The sequence below is a fragment of a genome, unplaced genomic scaffold (assembly GCF_019419815.1).
Source record: "Pyrus x bretschneideri cultivar Hongxiangsu unplaced genomic scaffold, Pyrus_bretschneideri_v1 Contig32, whole genome shotgun sequence".
In the NCBI taxonomy this organism is placed as follows: Eukaryota; Viridiplantae; Streptophyta; class Magnoliopsida; order Rosales; family Rosaceae; genus Pyrus; species Pyrus x bretschneideri.
The window spans coordinates 432,241-448,118 of record NW_025999635.1 but is presented as its reverse complement, the minus strand read 5'-3'; the positions used below and the strand labels follow the sequence as shown (position 1 = coordinate 448,118).

Sequence of the window (15,878 nt, the reverse complement as noted above, 5' to 3'; positions counted from 1 at the left end):
TATTACTCATGTGGGAAATGACATTGTGCCCACGCTTGCCAATTCATAATTTGTAAAGTGCAAAGCAGGTCTAGAACTCCTAACCTGAGTTTGAATTCGAACTCTCACAGATGCATTTTTGGGCACCACAAAGTTGGTAATTATACAAAAGGTTGTCTCTATCGTAGAGCAAAGATACGCTAAAGTAAATCACCGCCAAGTAGATCTAATGATCCCAAGAAATGCATTAGTGAGAATTTGAACTCAGGTTAGAAGTCAGTTTCCATTAGATCAACTCATTGGCTCATTTTCCATTAGATCAAATTATTGGGGTTAATACTTAATGTGGGAGATAATTTTAAGTGGGATGAGCTATCCTTATTAATTAGGCATGATTAAAATATCCGGTATTCTATCAACCTACCTAACTAAACAACTTGTCCTCCTGATGATGAAAGCTTGTCACCCAAAAAAGACCCAATTTTATGTGTAATAGGAAGGTGTATATTATTTGCTGAATAGCTTAAAAGGATATTTTTCATACTTCAAAGGAAAATAGATAAATATATCGTCATAAAAATGATATAATATGTATGTATTTATTGAGTATATAAAAACCATTAAATACAAGTGTTTTGGGACCATATGGTCATTTGCTTTACTTGAAATGCTATGGATTAAGTACAAGTAAACCTTGATATATCTTTGGAGAAATAAAAAAATTCCTAATGTAAGTGAATACATACAACACCAAGAAAAACCAACAAAGAAAAGGTAGGACAAGGATTTCCATTTGGTTTTCAGCTAAATAATGGTTTCTGAGAGTGGTATAACTCATTACTTTGGGTTCTGAGATTGTAAATCAATAGAAGTGATCCTTGAGTTTGTCCACTATCAATTATTTTTGTTCTTCTATGAAAAATCTGTGTTAAATAGAGACTAAAATGATAAAAACACCCTCAATTTAATAAACAATGGGCCGAAATGATTGTAAAAATGTTGAGGGTATTTTTGTAAATTTTGGTTCCTTTTTAACAGAAATTTTCATCGAATGACCAAAATGATTAATGGTAAACAACTACCTCTATCGATTTTAAATCTCATGAATTAACGTGAGGAGTTATACCAATAACCATTTTGACTAAAAAACTTAATAATAAAACACAAAGTTTAATAGTTGGAGATTCTTTGCAAGTGCTCGAATATTACGGGTTTTGGAATATTACATGCATTTTGATTATTTTCCAACAAAAAAAGAATATTACTTAATCGTTTTAACATATCCTGTTTACAATGTTGCTTGATGGGTTGGCAAAACATTAAACTTTCAGAAAAATTAATAGAATATGTCTGTGAGTACAAACTGAAGGAATCTTTTAGTTTTAAATACAGACGTGGATGGTCTGCTCTCCCATTTCCCTACTCTTCTCATGCTTTCTATTTGTGTGGTCACGATTAAGCCACGTCAACATTTTATATTCCTATTACTTTTTGTTTTATTATTTCTATAAAAAATTAATATAATTTTTATTGGTGTTACGCGTATTTTACAAGTTGAAACATTAGCGTTGACGTAAGTACTTTTTCAAGCAGTTATATTACAACTCAAGCATGTTATTGTCGAATGATGCTCCAAATATGTTAAATTCTGTGCTCGAAATCCTCATTCTTAAATCACTTCTATAACCACGAAGCTAACTTGGCACGTGGAGATTGGTTTGCCAGTGCACACTAAATATGATAAAAAATATTAATACGTAGGAAGAAGAAAAGGGTCAAAGTTTGGAAGACTGTACTATTCTATTATATCAGGGGAAACCTAACATCTGGTTTTCTTCTCCTTTTTTTTAAGCTTCTTCGTCATCCTTTTTTCTTAAATAATGGCTTTGATGAATAAGCTTCTCTTATATAAATTGTAATGCACTAAGTACCAAAGAGATTTTTAAGTGTGTTGAAAACATGATCCGCAATATTAAGTGTATTACATTACATTTAACGTACTGAATTGTATTTCCGACACATTAAAAAATTTCTCATCAGTACCCAAGTCAAAGATGATTAACACACTTAACACAGTTTTCTATATTAAATAAATATTAGAATTGCTAGATCCTAGATATAAAAATGTGTTCACACCGGCTTTTCCAATGTCTTGTTTGCTGCAACTCGGATCTGCAGATGCAACCTAGCCAGCCAAAAAATAAGACTTAATGGTGAAATACATATATATTTGTATATTAACAATTAATAAAAATATTTTCCTGTACAAAAAAAAAAACGAAAATTGTTGCATTATTTATTAAAACAGCAGGATTTTTTTTTTAAATTCGCACACATTTTTTTTTATATTAACACTGTTCTAAATTCACAGCTTTAGCATTAGGGGGTGTATTCAATTGAGAATTTGAGAGACTAATAGATTTATAAATTCATGATTTTTATGGAGTTTAATTGATTTGTAGAGATTCTATATTAAGCGGGGTGTATTCAATTGGGATTTTAAGAGAATTTAATTATTTTAATGAATCTAGGGGTATTCAATCAGGATTTTCGGTAATTTTCTAAAATTCAAGGTGTATTCAATTAGAATTTTAAGATAGTTTATTAAAATCCTTAGAAATCCGGGTGTATTCAATTAGGATTTTAAAGAAGTTTATAAAATTCCAAGTGTATTCAATTAGAAATTGATTTTAAAGAATTTGAGAAAATTGAGGAATTAGAAGGAATTGGAGAGATTTCGTAGTGTATTTTAAGCATCCACAAATCTCACCTCTGCCCATGAGATTTTGAGGGAATTGAATCAAAATTTAATATGGAATCTCTACAAATCAATTAAACTCTATAAAAATCCATGAATTTATAAATCCATTAGAGTATCTCAAATTCTCAATTGAATACACCCCCTAAATTTTGATTCAATTCCTTCGAAATCTCATGGGAAGAGGTGAGATTTGTGGATGCTTAAAATACACTACGAAATCTCACCAATTCCTTCTAATTCCTCAACTTTCTCAAATTCTTTAAAATCAATTTCTAATTGAATACACTTGGAATGTTACAAACTTTTTTAAAATCCTAATTGAATACACCCGGATTTCTAAGGATTTTAATAAATTATCTTAAAATTCTAATTGAATACATATTAAATTTTAGAGAATCACTGAAAATCCTAATTGAATTTAATTATTTTAATGAATCTAGGACTATTCAATCAGGATTTTCAATGATTCTCTAAAATTTAATATGTATTCAATTAGAATTTTAAGATAATTTATTAAAATCCTTAGAAATCCGGGTGTATTTAATTAGGATTTTAAAGAAGTTTATAACATTTCAAGTATATTCAATTAGAAATTGATTTTAAAGAATTTAAGAAACTTGAGGAATTAGAAGGAATCGGAGAGATTTCGTAGTGTACTTTAAGCATCCACAAATCTCACATTTTCCCATGAGATTTTGAGGGAATTGAATCAAAATTTAACATGGAATATCTACAAATCAATTAAACTCCATAAAAATCCATGAATTTATAAATCCATTAGAGTCTCTCAAATTCTCATGGAATCTCTACAAATCAATTAAACTCCATAAAAATCCATGAATTTATAAATCCATTAGAATCTCTCAAATTCTCAATTGAATACACCCCATAAATTTTGATTTAATTCCCTCGAAATCTCATGGGAAAATGTGAGATTTGTGGATGCTTAAAATACACTACGAAATCTCTCCAATTCCTTCTAATTCCTAAACTTTCTCAAATTCTTTAAAATCAATTTCTAATTAAATACACTTGGAATGTTACAAACTTCTTTAAAATCCTAATTGAATACACCCGGATTTCTAAAGATTTTAATAAACTATCTTAAAATTCTAATTGAATACACATTGAATTTTAAAGAATCACTGAAAATCCTGATTGAATACCCCTAAATTCATTAAAATAATTAATTATTTTAAAATCTCAATTGAATACACTCCGCTTAGTACGAGCAAGCAAATCCACCTTACCCTCTCTATTTCTGAGCTTTGCATTCAAAGATAAGGAGTTCGTAGGATAAATCACCATAAAAGTTTAGACTCCCTATTATTGTGCAGGACTTGAACTTTTACCTCACCCATGAAATTTCCAATGGTCCATCCTGCAAAGTAGCAAGTCATAGATGATCGAAGAGTTCGACTTGCGCTTTCACTCAAGATTACTGTAGCGTTGAATTTTCCATTCCTCAAATCATCTTCCAGCTAATTTCAACATGTATCACTCCATTTTTTGAATTGATTAAGTGGTATTTGTGGTTGATCCGCCGTTGTGCACAACGTCTCTTAGATTGATTTCTACATGTCCCAACGATTCCTAATGATAACAATCGAAAGAAAATCATAAGTTAAAACGTTGTCAACTATGAGCAGAGATTACTTGTTTACTAGTACTAGTTGTGTAAACGAAAGTATAATGGTTGAACTATTTCACACCTTCATTCGGAAACTAATGCCGGTCCTCTTGCTCACAACCTCAATATGAAGTTTCTCATTCAAGGTGGCTCATCTAGCATGAAAGGGAATTCCTCGTTCCAACGTGGATCACGAGTTTTTCGAAGCATCTGAAGAAACCAAATTGTATCAACTGTTACCAGAAAGATTGTTACATTGCTGCTAACCAGAGACTAAAACCAAAACTTACATGTGTTTTCTTCTGTTCTCCTCTAAATAGGAGGATGGCATAAGGATTGTTGTGGCACTTCCCTTCCACATTTTCGGCTCCTTGAATAATAACTGATAGTAAACCTGCCCCGACTAGGCTTCCCCCATGTGATGACATTGACATATCAATTCCGCTTTCATTTCTCCTATGTGCTGCATCAATAGGTCCACTAGATCTGCTTTTGTCTTCTTTGAAAGGCACAAAAGTTAGCTCCACCACAAGCTGCCCTCTTTGCTTCTTGTGTGAACTATTGCTAATATTCGTGTCCTTGAGCAAATCAAGTGTAAATTCTTTCGTCTCATGGGGTGTAAGTTGTTTGAGAGGAACTACCTGCATTCCTATCCTATCATGCCCACCAACCTGCAGGAAGAGCAAATTTGAATGATTAGAGACAACCATACGTCTAAAATATAACTACGAGATTTTTTTGCTTCCAGTAATCCTATATTTTGAAAAAAGTGTAAGTAGGTAAGAGAGGAAACCTTGTCCCAGTCAAAGACTTGTAACCGAAGAAGTTGGGTCTTTGGATCCTTCACAAGAAGCTTGAACTTCTCGTTCCACTCAGGGTTCAGGTTTTTCTTCTTGACAGTTGTTTTCTTTGCTGGTAGCCCATCTCCAGTCAGGCTGAGCTTGACATAAGGATCGGATGATCCTAAGATATCCTTCTTCAAGAGTTTAACCGCATGAACAACATTCACGCGCAGTATTCCCACCGGCTTCTTTACAGCCGCTCTGTATAAATGAAAAAAAATCATAAAATGCTGACAAAGTGACTAAAGCAGAAATCTGCATTATCTCAAATTAACTTACGTTGAAACGTCAAGGATAGGTATTTCAAGCGTCCGAGGCCAGAGGTAGAGGCTTGCAACTTGCTTTTTAATAGTCTCCTGCAGGAAATTATGTCATAGTTGATTCAAATCCAACCAAACATTTAAATGTCAGACAATTAGATAAAATCCCAACTTCAACACGAAAGTATTACCAGTGCAGCACCTGAACAAAACGATAGAGGCCGGGTATAGACATGATATCGGCTCCCAATATATTCATTCCAAAATCTAGATGAGGCTGCAGATAGTTAAGAGAAACTTAGCATACAAAACAGATCTTATTTATCCAACCTTTTTAAGGCACGAAAAGAAATATGCATTAACTGGTGTCTTCTGCTCACCTTCTCCATCAAAGACACCACAATGTTTGCAAAACATGGAAAGGAAGGCACAAGCGGTTTGAAAGCTATCCTTGGCGCTAAATATACTTGTAAATCTACTAACTGAAATGAATTTTGGTCAAGTTTCTGAACAAATTCATCCACATTGAGAAAACGAATTACAAAAGTCTTGTTCCTCTGTCAAAAAATGTTTCCTTAGGCTCTTCTTACCTGCATTGTAATTCGTAAAGACAGAACTTTTAACACCAAAATTATGTTGGGGTTTCCAGCCCATTTTATTGATGGTTCCATGACTAATTCCTTCTCGTTCGTCTCAAAGACCTCTAAACCTGAAACGTTATAAATAAAAATAAATTATAACACCAGATGGACAAGCAAATGATGTTTGTTTGCTACTAGAACTGTACTTTTCCTCGTGATGTATACATTTATGCATCAATATGTTTTCTTGGTCATAAGCTTTGGTCAAACTTTCTTCAATAATATATATCGTGTCTTTCTTTCTTTCTTGTTGGAAGCATTAAGTTATGTAGCCAAATACTGAGACTTAAGTAATCAGCAGGTCTAACATAGACTGATTGAATATTCATCCCTCCTCTAAAAAATTACGATGATTTTTACTGCGAGTATGCATAACTATTTCTGGATTTGAAGTTATTGTTCAATGGAGGTTCTTCAAGACTGAAAATATATGCAGGACTTCAGAAGAGAACAGAAAGTGCTGATCTATAAAACTGAAAACTATTTGTGCACACCAATATGCAGTAAACCGAATTAGAAATTGCTGTGACCAAACTCACCGTTAAGAATAGGAGGAAGAGTTCCCATATCTATTCTCTCAAACTCAATTGATTCAATCTGAAACTTTCCAATGTACTCATCAAATATAGGTTGAGCCACGCTTCTTATTGTTCCCGCAATTTCCTATCAATAATGTTAAAATCATATATCAAAATTACAACATTATTAACAACAATTGAAAGGGATTCAAAATGAGCAAAGATTAGAATATCACCTTCTCAAGGTAAGGCCATAAATCTGCAATAAATTTATTCAACCAGTCTACCTGCAAAGTTGTGAACATAACCAATACATAATGAATAAAGATATAGCTTAGGAGAAGCAAGAGAAACGATACTAGAATTTTGATACGGAGGAGATTGGAAGGGGATACTAACTCTATGATAATTAGGGTTCTTCACCCACAGTGGAATTTCAGGAAGAAGATCTTGCAAGGCCAATTCATCTAAATCATGAAGTGGCCTGCAAACTGGATCCTGCATAGTATGTCAAGTTACTATAAGCAAATGCAGACATGGTTGGCATAATTTAACTTTCTTCAGTTTATAATCTTAGTATTACACATCAGAATTTAATTTAATTGGATTCTTTGAAGTGTTTACTGAGAAACCGATGTTTAAGAATTTGATAATTGCTAGTGAAACAATCACTCATATTTAGTGAAACAATCCTCCCATCTTTTGCATAGTCTTTGACATGAGTTTAGCAGCTTGTCTCAACTTTCAAATGAATCATTAATTCCATTACATTCTCACATCAGATGATAATATAAATTGAAAAACTGAGTGAAAATAAACCCAGGATGAGAGCTTCACAACATTCTAAATTAAGACTAAGCTGGTGGAATAAAGAAAAAAACAATTAGACATCTACAAGGGCCTTGTATCTCTGTTGGTTACGAGCATTCACCCCGGCATTCGAGTTCCTAAGTTTGATTGCACCTCCCCTGATATTGCTTGTATAAAAAGAAACGATTAAACATCTTTGCTTTTCATTTGAATTTTCCCATGGAAAATAGAAGCATGATCAAGAATATACAATTTGCATTGCCAATCTGGAAAAATCAAAATCTGGCTGGAAACCAGCTAAAAATCAATTTGAAAAGAAAGTAAATTATCCAAGAGACGTAAATAATTTATCAAGCATAAATCTTTGCAATTATCAATACATGAATGATCAAAAAAAGAACAATAAGGAAATGGATTTACCTCAACTTCTTTGGGATTTGAATAAACAAAAAGGAAAAACCCCACCAAGAGTCCAAGAGGAATTCCAATTCCAAAACCAAGAATTCCCAATAAACTGCTCACAAATCCCATCTTCTAAAACCTCCCAAAAACTCAGAGAACCGACATGCATTAACGACAATTGGCACCTAAGCCACCGGAAACTTTGCCAGCAAACAAAACTGGCTCCAGCGATGGATTCTAAGGGCAGAATGCGCTGATCAGAAGCGTTTCTAATAAACTCCACAACTCAAACCGCCAAAACAGAAGAAACTTCTGAACTAGTTCAAAACATCCACTGTTGTAACAAAACTGCTTCCTCCAAATAGATTATGAAATGACCTAATTATCCAATGTCGTGTTTGTTATATTTTGTATATGTTACAGCTTGAAGGCCACGTAAACCCTCACAGTGTACGTATGGATGATCTAAATTTTCCTTTTCTTTTCTAGCAATTATTATAGGGGTTTGTGGGCTGTTTTCAGGCTGTCGAATATTCTATTTTTTTTTTTGTCAAAAATTTCTATTGGTTGTAGTCTTTTAGATTTATGTAGAAATCACAATTGAAGAAATTAGAATCTCCTACATTTTTTTCGATTCTTTTTAGATCAAATTTTAGTTTTTTTTTCTTTTTAAGATTTAATTAACACGCTTTAGGGTAGATAATATCATTTATTAAAAAAAAAATTGATGTGCTTTGACCAATTCCCACATGAGCATTTTAAAATTATTATTTTTTAAATCACATGAATTGCCGACAATCTAGGAAATTTAATTTCCCCAATCCCTTGAATTCCTACTCTTTTAATGACTTTTCCAATAAAAGTAATAATTAATTTAAGTAAATTCAGTCACTTAATACTACGGTATAGTGGTAGTAGTGGTAATCTTAATACAACGGTTTAGTAGTACGGTCTAGTAGTTCACTTATTCTATTAGAAGTTTATTTTAATAATGGTCTAGGTGGTAAAAATTCCCTCAAATAAAATGAAATGAAATTGATCGCTGCAATTGTAGGGAAAATGTTAATTAAATTTTCAAATGGAAGAGATGTTTATTTTATGGCATTCAAAAAACAAGACATGTATGTCAAAACACCTCGATTATTAATTCAGTTTGATTGTTTCTTTCTTTTCTGTTCATCCCTGAAGACACTATTTCCTTGTTTATGGGGGCATCCGGCTTTGAATCTGTTCATCTAACATACGTAAAAACTACAGTGAGACCTTGCAAATAATGTTTTCTTGTTAGATTAAAAGTGTTCTATTTATTGGTTTGAAGAAATGGGTAATCCAAACTTACAACCTTCTTAATTCGCTCGCAAATATCGAAAAGTCTCACCACCCCAGCCAGCTTTTTGGTGCGGCCAACTATATATTCCACTCGAGGAATGCTAAGAAGATTTTCTCAAAAATAGGACTTTTTACTCCATCAATTTTCTGCCACCTTTTAGTTTAACATTAATTTTTATATCAATATTATAAAACATTGTACCAAAAATACAAGAAGCAAATAATCTATAAAAAGTCACACTTTCAAGAAAATCTACTTAGCATTTATCATATTTCGACAATTAGTTGAATAGACTTCGAAGTATGTTCATGACTCATGATTGAAGGTAAATTTGGAAAAGTATTAAAAACATGTATTAACCAACCAATATCAATTAGAAATAGAATTTAGGCCTACTCCAAACCTAGCTACAACTTCAATAGGCCACTAAAATCATTTGGACATCAGCCAGTTATATCTCTAAATGGGCTTTACATTGCGTATACACCTTTTTTTTATTTTTTGTTTTTTGTTTTAGATAAAACTCACACTTGAAGATCTACAGGGTCTGCCCAACCTTGTATTAGCCATGGTGATTAGGCTACATACACTGTGGATGCTATTCGCCAATTGGATGGGACTTAAGGCCACTTAGATATTATTGTGCCTTTTAAAAAAATTCTTTTTCTGTGATGTGATGAAAGAGTAATCAGTTGTAAGGTAAAACAATTACCTATTTGATAAACTATGTTTATAAATATGAGCGTCTGGAAACCCTTATAAGTGTTTGTTCTCTTATAAGTGTTGTGACTATTTTTTAATGACAAAAAAAAAAGATGACGACTTCAAAAGTTTTTTTAGGGTATGTTTGTCCTGCTTTTAAAAGGGTTAAAATGATTTTTGATAACCAAAAACGTTTTGGACTATATTTGACAAAAAAAACTTGAAAGCATTTTTGGGTAATAGGAGTGCTCTCTGAAGAAGCACATAGCATGAGAGACAAACGTTATTTGCATTTTTAAGAAGCACTTCCAAGAGCTATTCTATGAAGAGCTTGGATTTTTAATAAAAAATTTTGAACTTTGATATAAAAGAAATCTGACATTTGGTACTACAATCTAGTGGTATTCATCTACATCTATAAGTGAGAGGTCTTGGGCTCAGTTTGAACCATATTATTGCTAGCTCATTGTGAGGCTAAGCCTACCCTCTCGCTCTCCTAGAAGTTTCTAAATATAGGGAGGGAGAAAGAAGTTCCTAAGAGCATCTCCAAAAGAGATGTCTAATTCCAGGTGGCAGTAACAAATTAGAAGAAAAAAAATAAATGTATGAAATATCTCCAACCGAAGCTGTTTAATCCTACATGGATTGACCTTTTGATGCATGTTGTCAAAATTGGCAGGGATGAGAGAAGGCGTCAATTTCTTCTATTTTCTTGGTTTTATACTAGGGCTCACATAACATTTCTATTATTAGAGTGACCAACAATTTCAATTGGTCGGGCATGAAAAAGGAGGCGAAAACTTTTGTGGCAGCTTATGACACTTGCCAACGGATCAACTATGAGACAATGAAATCCCATGGACCATTGTAGCCCCTTCCCATTCCCACCCAAGTTTGGACAGACATTGCGAGGGATTTTATTGAGGGACTCCCAAAATTGGTGATCATCAGGTAGCTTCTCCTACCTTGCCTCCAATCTCTTGTGATGGTGTTTTCATAAGGTCCCCTGAAAGAAATCCTTCAACATGGTATGTTCAAGCGTGCCAATTGAGCAGTCACTCGTTGGTTAATCAAATGGGAAGGTCTTCCAGAGCATGCTGCCACATGGGAGGATGCTGATTCTATATTGGACCATTTCCCTGAGTTTGTGGCCTGAGGACATGCCCTTTATAAGGGGGGTGCCATGATGGGCCCTTACCATAACTCAATGTCTCCAAGCTGTTCCCTTTGAATTGTAGTTGCATTAGTTATATATGGTGACTCAGCACCAAACCTTTTATCTTGTGGCTTGTGGATATATATGTCCCCTTGGTAGTCCTTGGAGTTTTTATGAAATGAATTAAACCTTTTAGCTTTCTCTGCATTTTTCTTTACTCTGATCTTTCTCCCCTGTGCGGCTGGAAACCTAACACACAAAGCTGCTGCAGTAGTAAACAACCCAATAATTTCCTTCCTACTTTCCCAGCTCTATCAAGTTCAATGCCACACGACACAAATTGTGTTTACATGCAAAGAAAATAAGAGGCTGAAATTGTCACATAAAAACAACCTGCTTTACACTTTGTGATTCATGAAAGTTGACGTGAGACGAAAAGCACCAAAACATTTATAGGTGATTTTGATCAGGCCATCTGAGACCAAGAAAAAATTAGGTCATAGTGCTGCTCCCACCACCTTGCAGTCTGCAGACAACGTCAAAGAGGCTACAGCTTCTGCTGTGCTACACTGTGTGTTGTTACCGAGTACAAATTTCCCTGTTGCTACACATGTTTGTCGGTTTCAAATACTATATGAGCTCTTTTCTTACTACTTTACCATGTTAGACTAGCTCGACCTCGACTTTGACCTCAAGGTCTACCGAAGTTGTTGAAGGTGCGCTAATCAGAAATTGAAAATTGTTTAGAAACTAAACAAATATCAAATAACAATTAACATTTGCTTCTAACAATTTTAAGCTCAGTTGTTACTTCTAGGAAAAGCCAATTTCCAGGGTGCTATATTTTTAAATGGGGCATTTATATTTAAAGGCCTAAATAAGATCAATTTTTATTATAATTTGAATGGTTTTATAAATCTAATTTCAGTCCAAAATTTAAAATTCATTATAACGTCATGTTAAATACCCCTACCCACTTTTATTATTTTTGAATTTTCTTTCTAAAATTCCTAATTTAATCATCAATTAAGCCTTAAAAGTAGGAATTAATTTCTAAAAAAATCAAATTTAGCAATTTAAAATGGAAGATTTGTAAAAACATTTGGTTAATGAGAAATAAAAGTACATAAAAATTTGGAGAAACAATCACAAAATCAGACAAATAAAACTATTGTGCAGACGCAATAAATAATACACTAAATATATATAGGAAACATATACATAAGTGCATATGTATAGGTACACAAATTATATATACATATATGTGTATACACATTAATTACCCTAAGAAGAAATCTTTTATTCAGTTTGGTGTTGATCTTCATAGTTAATAGCTCTTCCACAGTGTTACCGAGTACAAATTTCCTAGTTCCTACACATGGGTACCAAATACTATATAAGCTCTTTTCTTAATACCTTACCATATTAAACTAGCTTGACCTCGACTTTGACCTCACGGTCTACCAAAATTCTTAAAGGTGCACTAATCAGACACTGTAATTATCTATAAACTAAACAAATATTTATTTTTTCAAATAAAGAAAAATTAGGCAAGATTAACTTTTTGACAATAATTGTGTGTGAGATATGTACACTCTTTGGCAATGGCCTTAGGTTCGATTCTCGCCAAAGGTGAATTTGAACTCATTATTAAAAAAATATGCAACATTGAAAAGGAGTGGCTATACTTGAAAAACACACAAAAGTTGAGTCACAAAATTGAGCTACTTGCTAGCATATCGCATAATCAAGGTAGGCAAACTTTCCCTCATGCTGAATTTGATTGCGAAGAAACCAAATGCCCCATATAAAAGTATAAGCCACTATAATCCAAAGTTTTCAAGTAGAACTAGAAAACGTTGTAAGAAAAGTTTTAGAAATAACTTGTAACACTAAATGAACCACTAGAGAGGGAGGACAAAAAAACTTCAACAACCAAGCACTACTACAAAAAACACTTTGCACGACGAAATAAGTTTGTTGCGCAAAACCTTGCGTGTCGAAAGTTTGGTTGCGCATGGTTCGTCTCACAAAGCTAGTGACGATAGAGTTTGCGTGACGAAAATTAATTTTCATCGCGCAAGGTTTTTGACTTTTTATTATATTATTTCTCTTATATTTATTTAGTTATATTAATTGTTTACGCAACAAAATATTTGGTAGCACAAAATTTTTCAAATTTTTACTTTTTTTAATTATATGATTTTATTTTTTTTAATTACTTTAATTTAAATTGACATATTCAAAATAAAATTACATATGAAAAATAGTGATCAAATTATCCAATATATATATATATATATATATTCAAAATGTACACATAAATTAACGAAGTACAATAATAAAATCCTAATACAAGTCTATTGTGGTGGTAGTCGCAGGGGATATGTGTCAATAGCGTCCTAATCCTCAACTTTAGCCATCAAAGTCTCGATGATTCCCTACAAAAAAAAATATGGTCAAATAACAGAAAAATAACAAAAAATTGGCATAATCTCCCCTAAATTTGATATACCCCAAATCCGACCCCAAACTCCACTCTTCATCCTATATCGACCCCAAACCTCGCACCAAACTCAAAACTAACTCCAAATACACATATTAATGCAAAAAAAATTAAAATTTGAGGAGAATATACCTTTTGGCAAGATTGAGAGTGAGTGAGAATGAGAGGGAGGAGTGAGTGTGAGAGAATTAGAGGAGATAGTGAGAGAGAGATGAGAGAGTGAGTGAGAGTGATAGTGAAGAGAGAGAGAGAGGAGAGATTAAGTGTGAGGAGTGAGTGTGAAAGAGAGGATCGGATTTGAGGAGAGGGAAAGAGAGAGGAGAGGTAAGATTAGAGAAAGACATTGAGAAAATGGTGTGGGATAGGGGTGGGCACGGTGCGGTTCGGTGTGGTTCCACTCTTAAATTGGAACTGAAACCAAAATATATTAACGGTTCGATTCGGTGCGGTTCCACTTAAATTTATTACTAGAACATTACGGTTCGGTCTACACCGGTTCCGATTCGGTTCTTGCCGGTTTACGGTTCCTAATAATAAATTATTTGAACACCAAATCATTATGCATTCAAATACATATTCTAAAACTGATTACATAAAGTTGCATACAACACATCTTTTTTAATGCAAATGTCTTTGTTAGTGGCACCAAGTCAACAAAAATAGACAACTAAAATACATATGCACTGGTCAATCAGTCAACAAACAAAAAAATGATGAAGCAAATTGCAGATTTTCAGACTTCAGAGAGCAAGCAAGAAGCAGCAGCTCCTGTACACAATTTTTCAACCTATTATATCATGACATGTGTGTGTATATATAATTTATTTATTTATTATTAATAAAACGGTTCGGTTCGGTTCGGCCGGTTCTTGGTTATTCGAAACCGGAACCGGAACCGGTTTGAACGGTTCAGTTCGGTTTTTCACTCAAAGTTGACTTTTCCGGTCAACACGGTTTTTTTCGGTTTTTTTTCTTACGGTTCGATGCGGTTTTGCGGTTTGGCGGTTTTTATGCCCACCCCTAGTGTGGGAGTTATTTTGGTTTTAAAAGCCGTATCACTTTGCGCGATGAAATATTGGTCAAGCAAAGTCTTAAAAAAATTTATATAAAAAAAAAAAATTCCCGTGTCATATTTTTGGTGCCCGCCCAAATTTTTAAAGCTTTGCGCAACAAAGTGTTGGTCGCGCAGAGTTTTACACGACGAAAAATTGGTCGCGCAAAGTCTTTAAAAAAAATTTCCCGCGTCCCATTTTTTGTGCCCGCCCAAATTTCTAAAGTTTTGCGCGACGAAAAATTGGTCGCGAAAAGTCTTTAAAAAATTATAATTAAAAAAAAATCCCACTTCCCATTTTTGGTGCCCGCCCAAAATTTTAGAGCTTTGCGCGACGAAGTGTTGGTCATGAAAAGTCTTAAAAAAAAAAAAAAAAAATTCCGTGTCCCATTTTTGACTCCTGTCCAAATTTAAGGATTATGCGCGACGAAATATTGGTTCATCACGCAAAATTTATAAATTTTTTTATAAATAATAAAAAAGAAAATAATTTTATTTTATAATCTAAAATATAAATAAATTAAAATAAATAAGGTTTAGGCGACCAAATGTGTATTCGTAGCGCAAAGAAAATAAAAAAAAATTTAGTTTAACAATTTAAATATAAAATATAAAAAGAAATAAAAAATAAGTAAATAATGGTTAGGAGACGAAATATTAACATTCGTCATAGCAATTTTTTAAAAATAATAAAAACTTATGAAAACAACTATATTTTAAAATTTATAACATGTATACAACTACATTTGTATGAAGAAACGAACATTTATTTTAACTCCGATTTTGATGATTTTGTACAGCTACACTCCTTGACCCTATATGAATACAATGAATGAATTCGATCTTCAATTTAAAATATTTACACTAATGGATACCACAAAATCTTATGTTATACTTAATGAAAGTATAAATAAACTCTAAGTGTTAGTGAATCTATTGGTTTGATGGGATACGCATTTTACGAAACTAGTTTCAATGATCCAACCTTCAAACTTGTTTGTATATACTTCGAGATCGCATACGTCAAAATCGCAAAAAACAAACATTCAGAGATCAAGTAACGAGACAAAATTTTTCGACGGTTATAAACGAAAAATCACGATTTAACGGTTATTTTAACTCCAATTTTGATGATTTTTTAAAGCCATACTTCTTGACTCTATATGAATTCAATGAATGAATTTGATCTTTAATTTAAAATATTTACGTTAGTGGATACATTATACTTAATGAAAGTATAAATAAACTATAAGTGTTAGTGAATCTATTGTTTTGATGGGATACGTATTC

At 33.0% G+C, this 15,878-nt stretch overlaps 1 protein-coding gene across 1 annotated transcript; it reads right to left on the bottom strand.

Moving 5' to 3' along the window:
• Nucleotides 1-3,927: 3,927 nt before the first annotated feature.
• On the bottom strand, nt 3,928-8,188 carry LOC103936652 (synaptotagmin-3). The gene is given in 14 exon segments (XM_009346500.3): nt 3,928-4,282; nt 4,285-4,333; nt 4,453-4,514; nt 4,517-4,580; nt 4,661-5,041; nt 5,164-5,413; nt 5,492-5,568; nt 5,675-5,749; nt 5,853-5,954; nt 6,063-6,181; nt 6,653-6,776; nt 6,868-6,918; nt 7,031-7,129; nt 7,862-8,188. Coding segments are annotated over 14 exon segments (1,641 nt in total). The 5' UTR covers nt 7,973-8,188; the 3' UTR covers nt 3,928-4,205.
• Between the last annotated feature and the right edge of the window lie 7,690 nt (nt 8,189-15,878).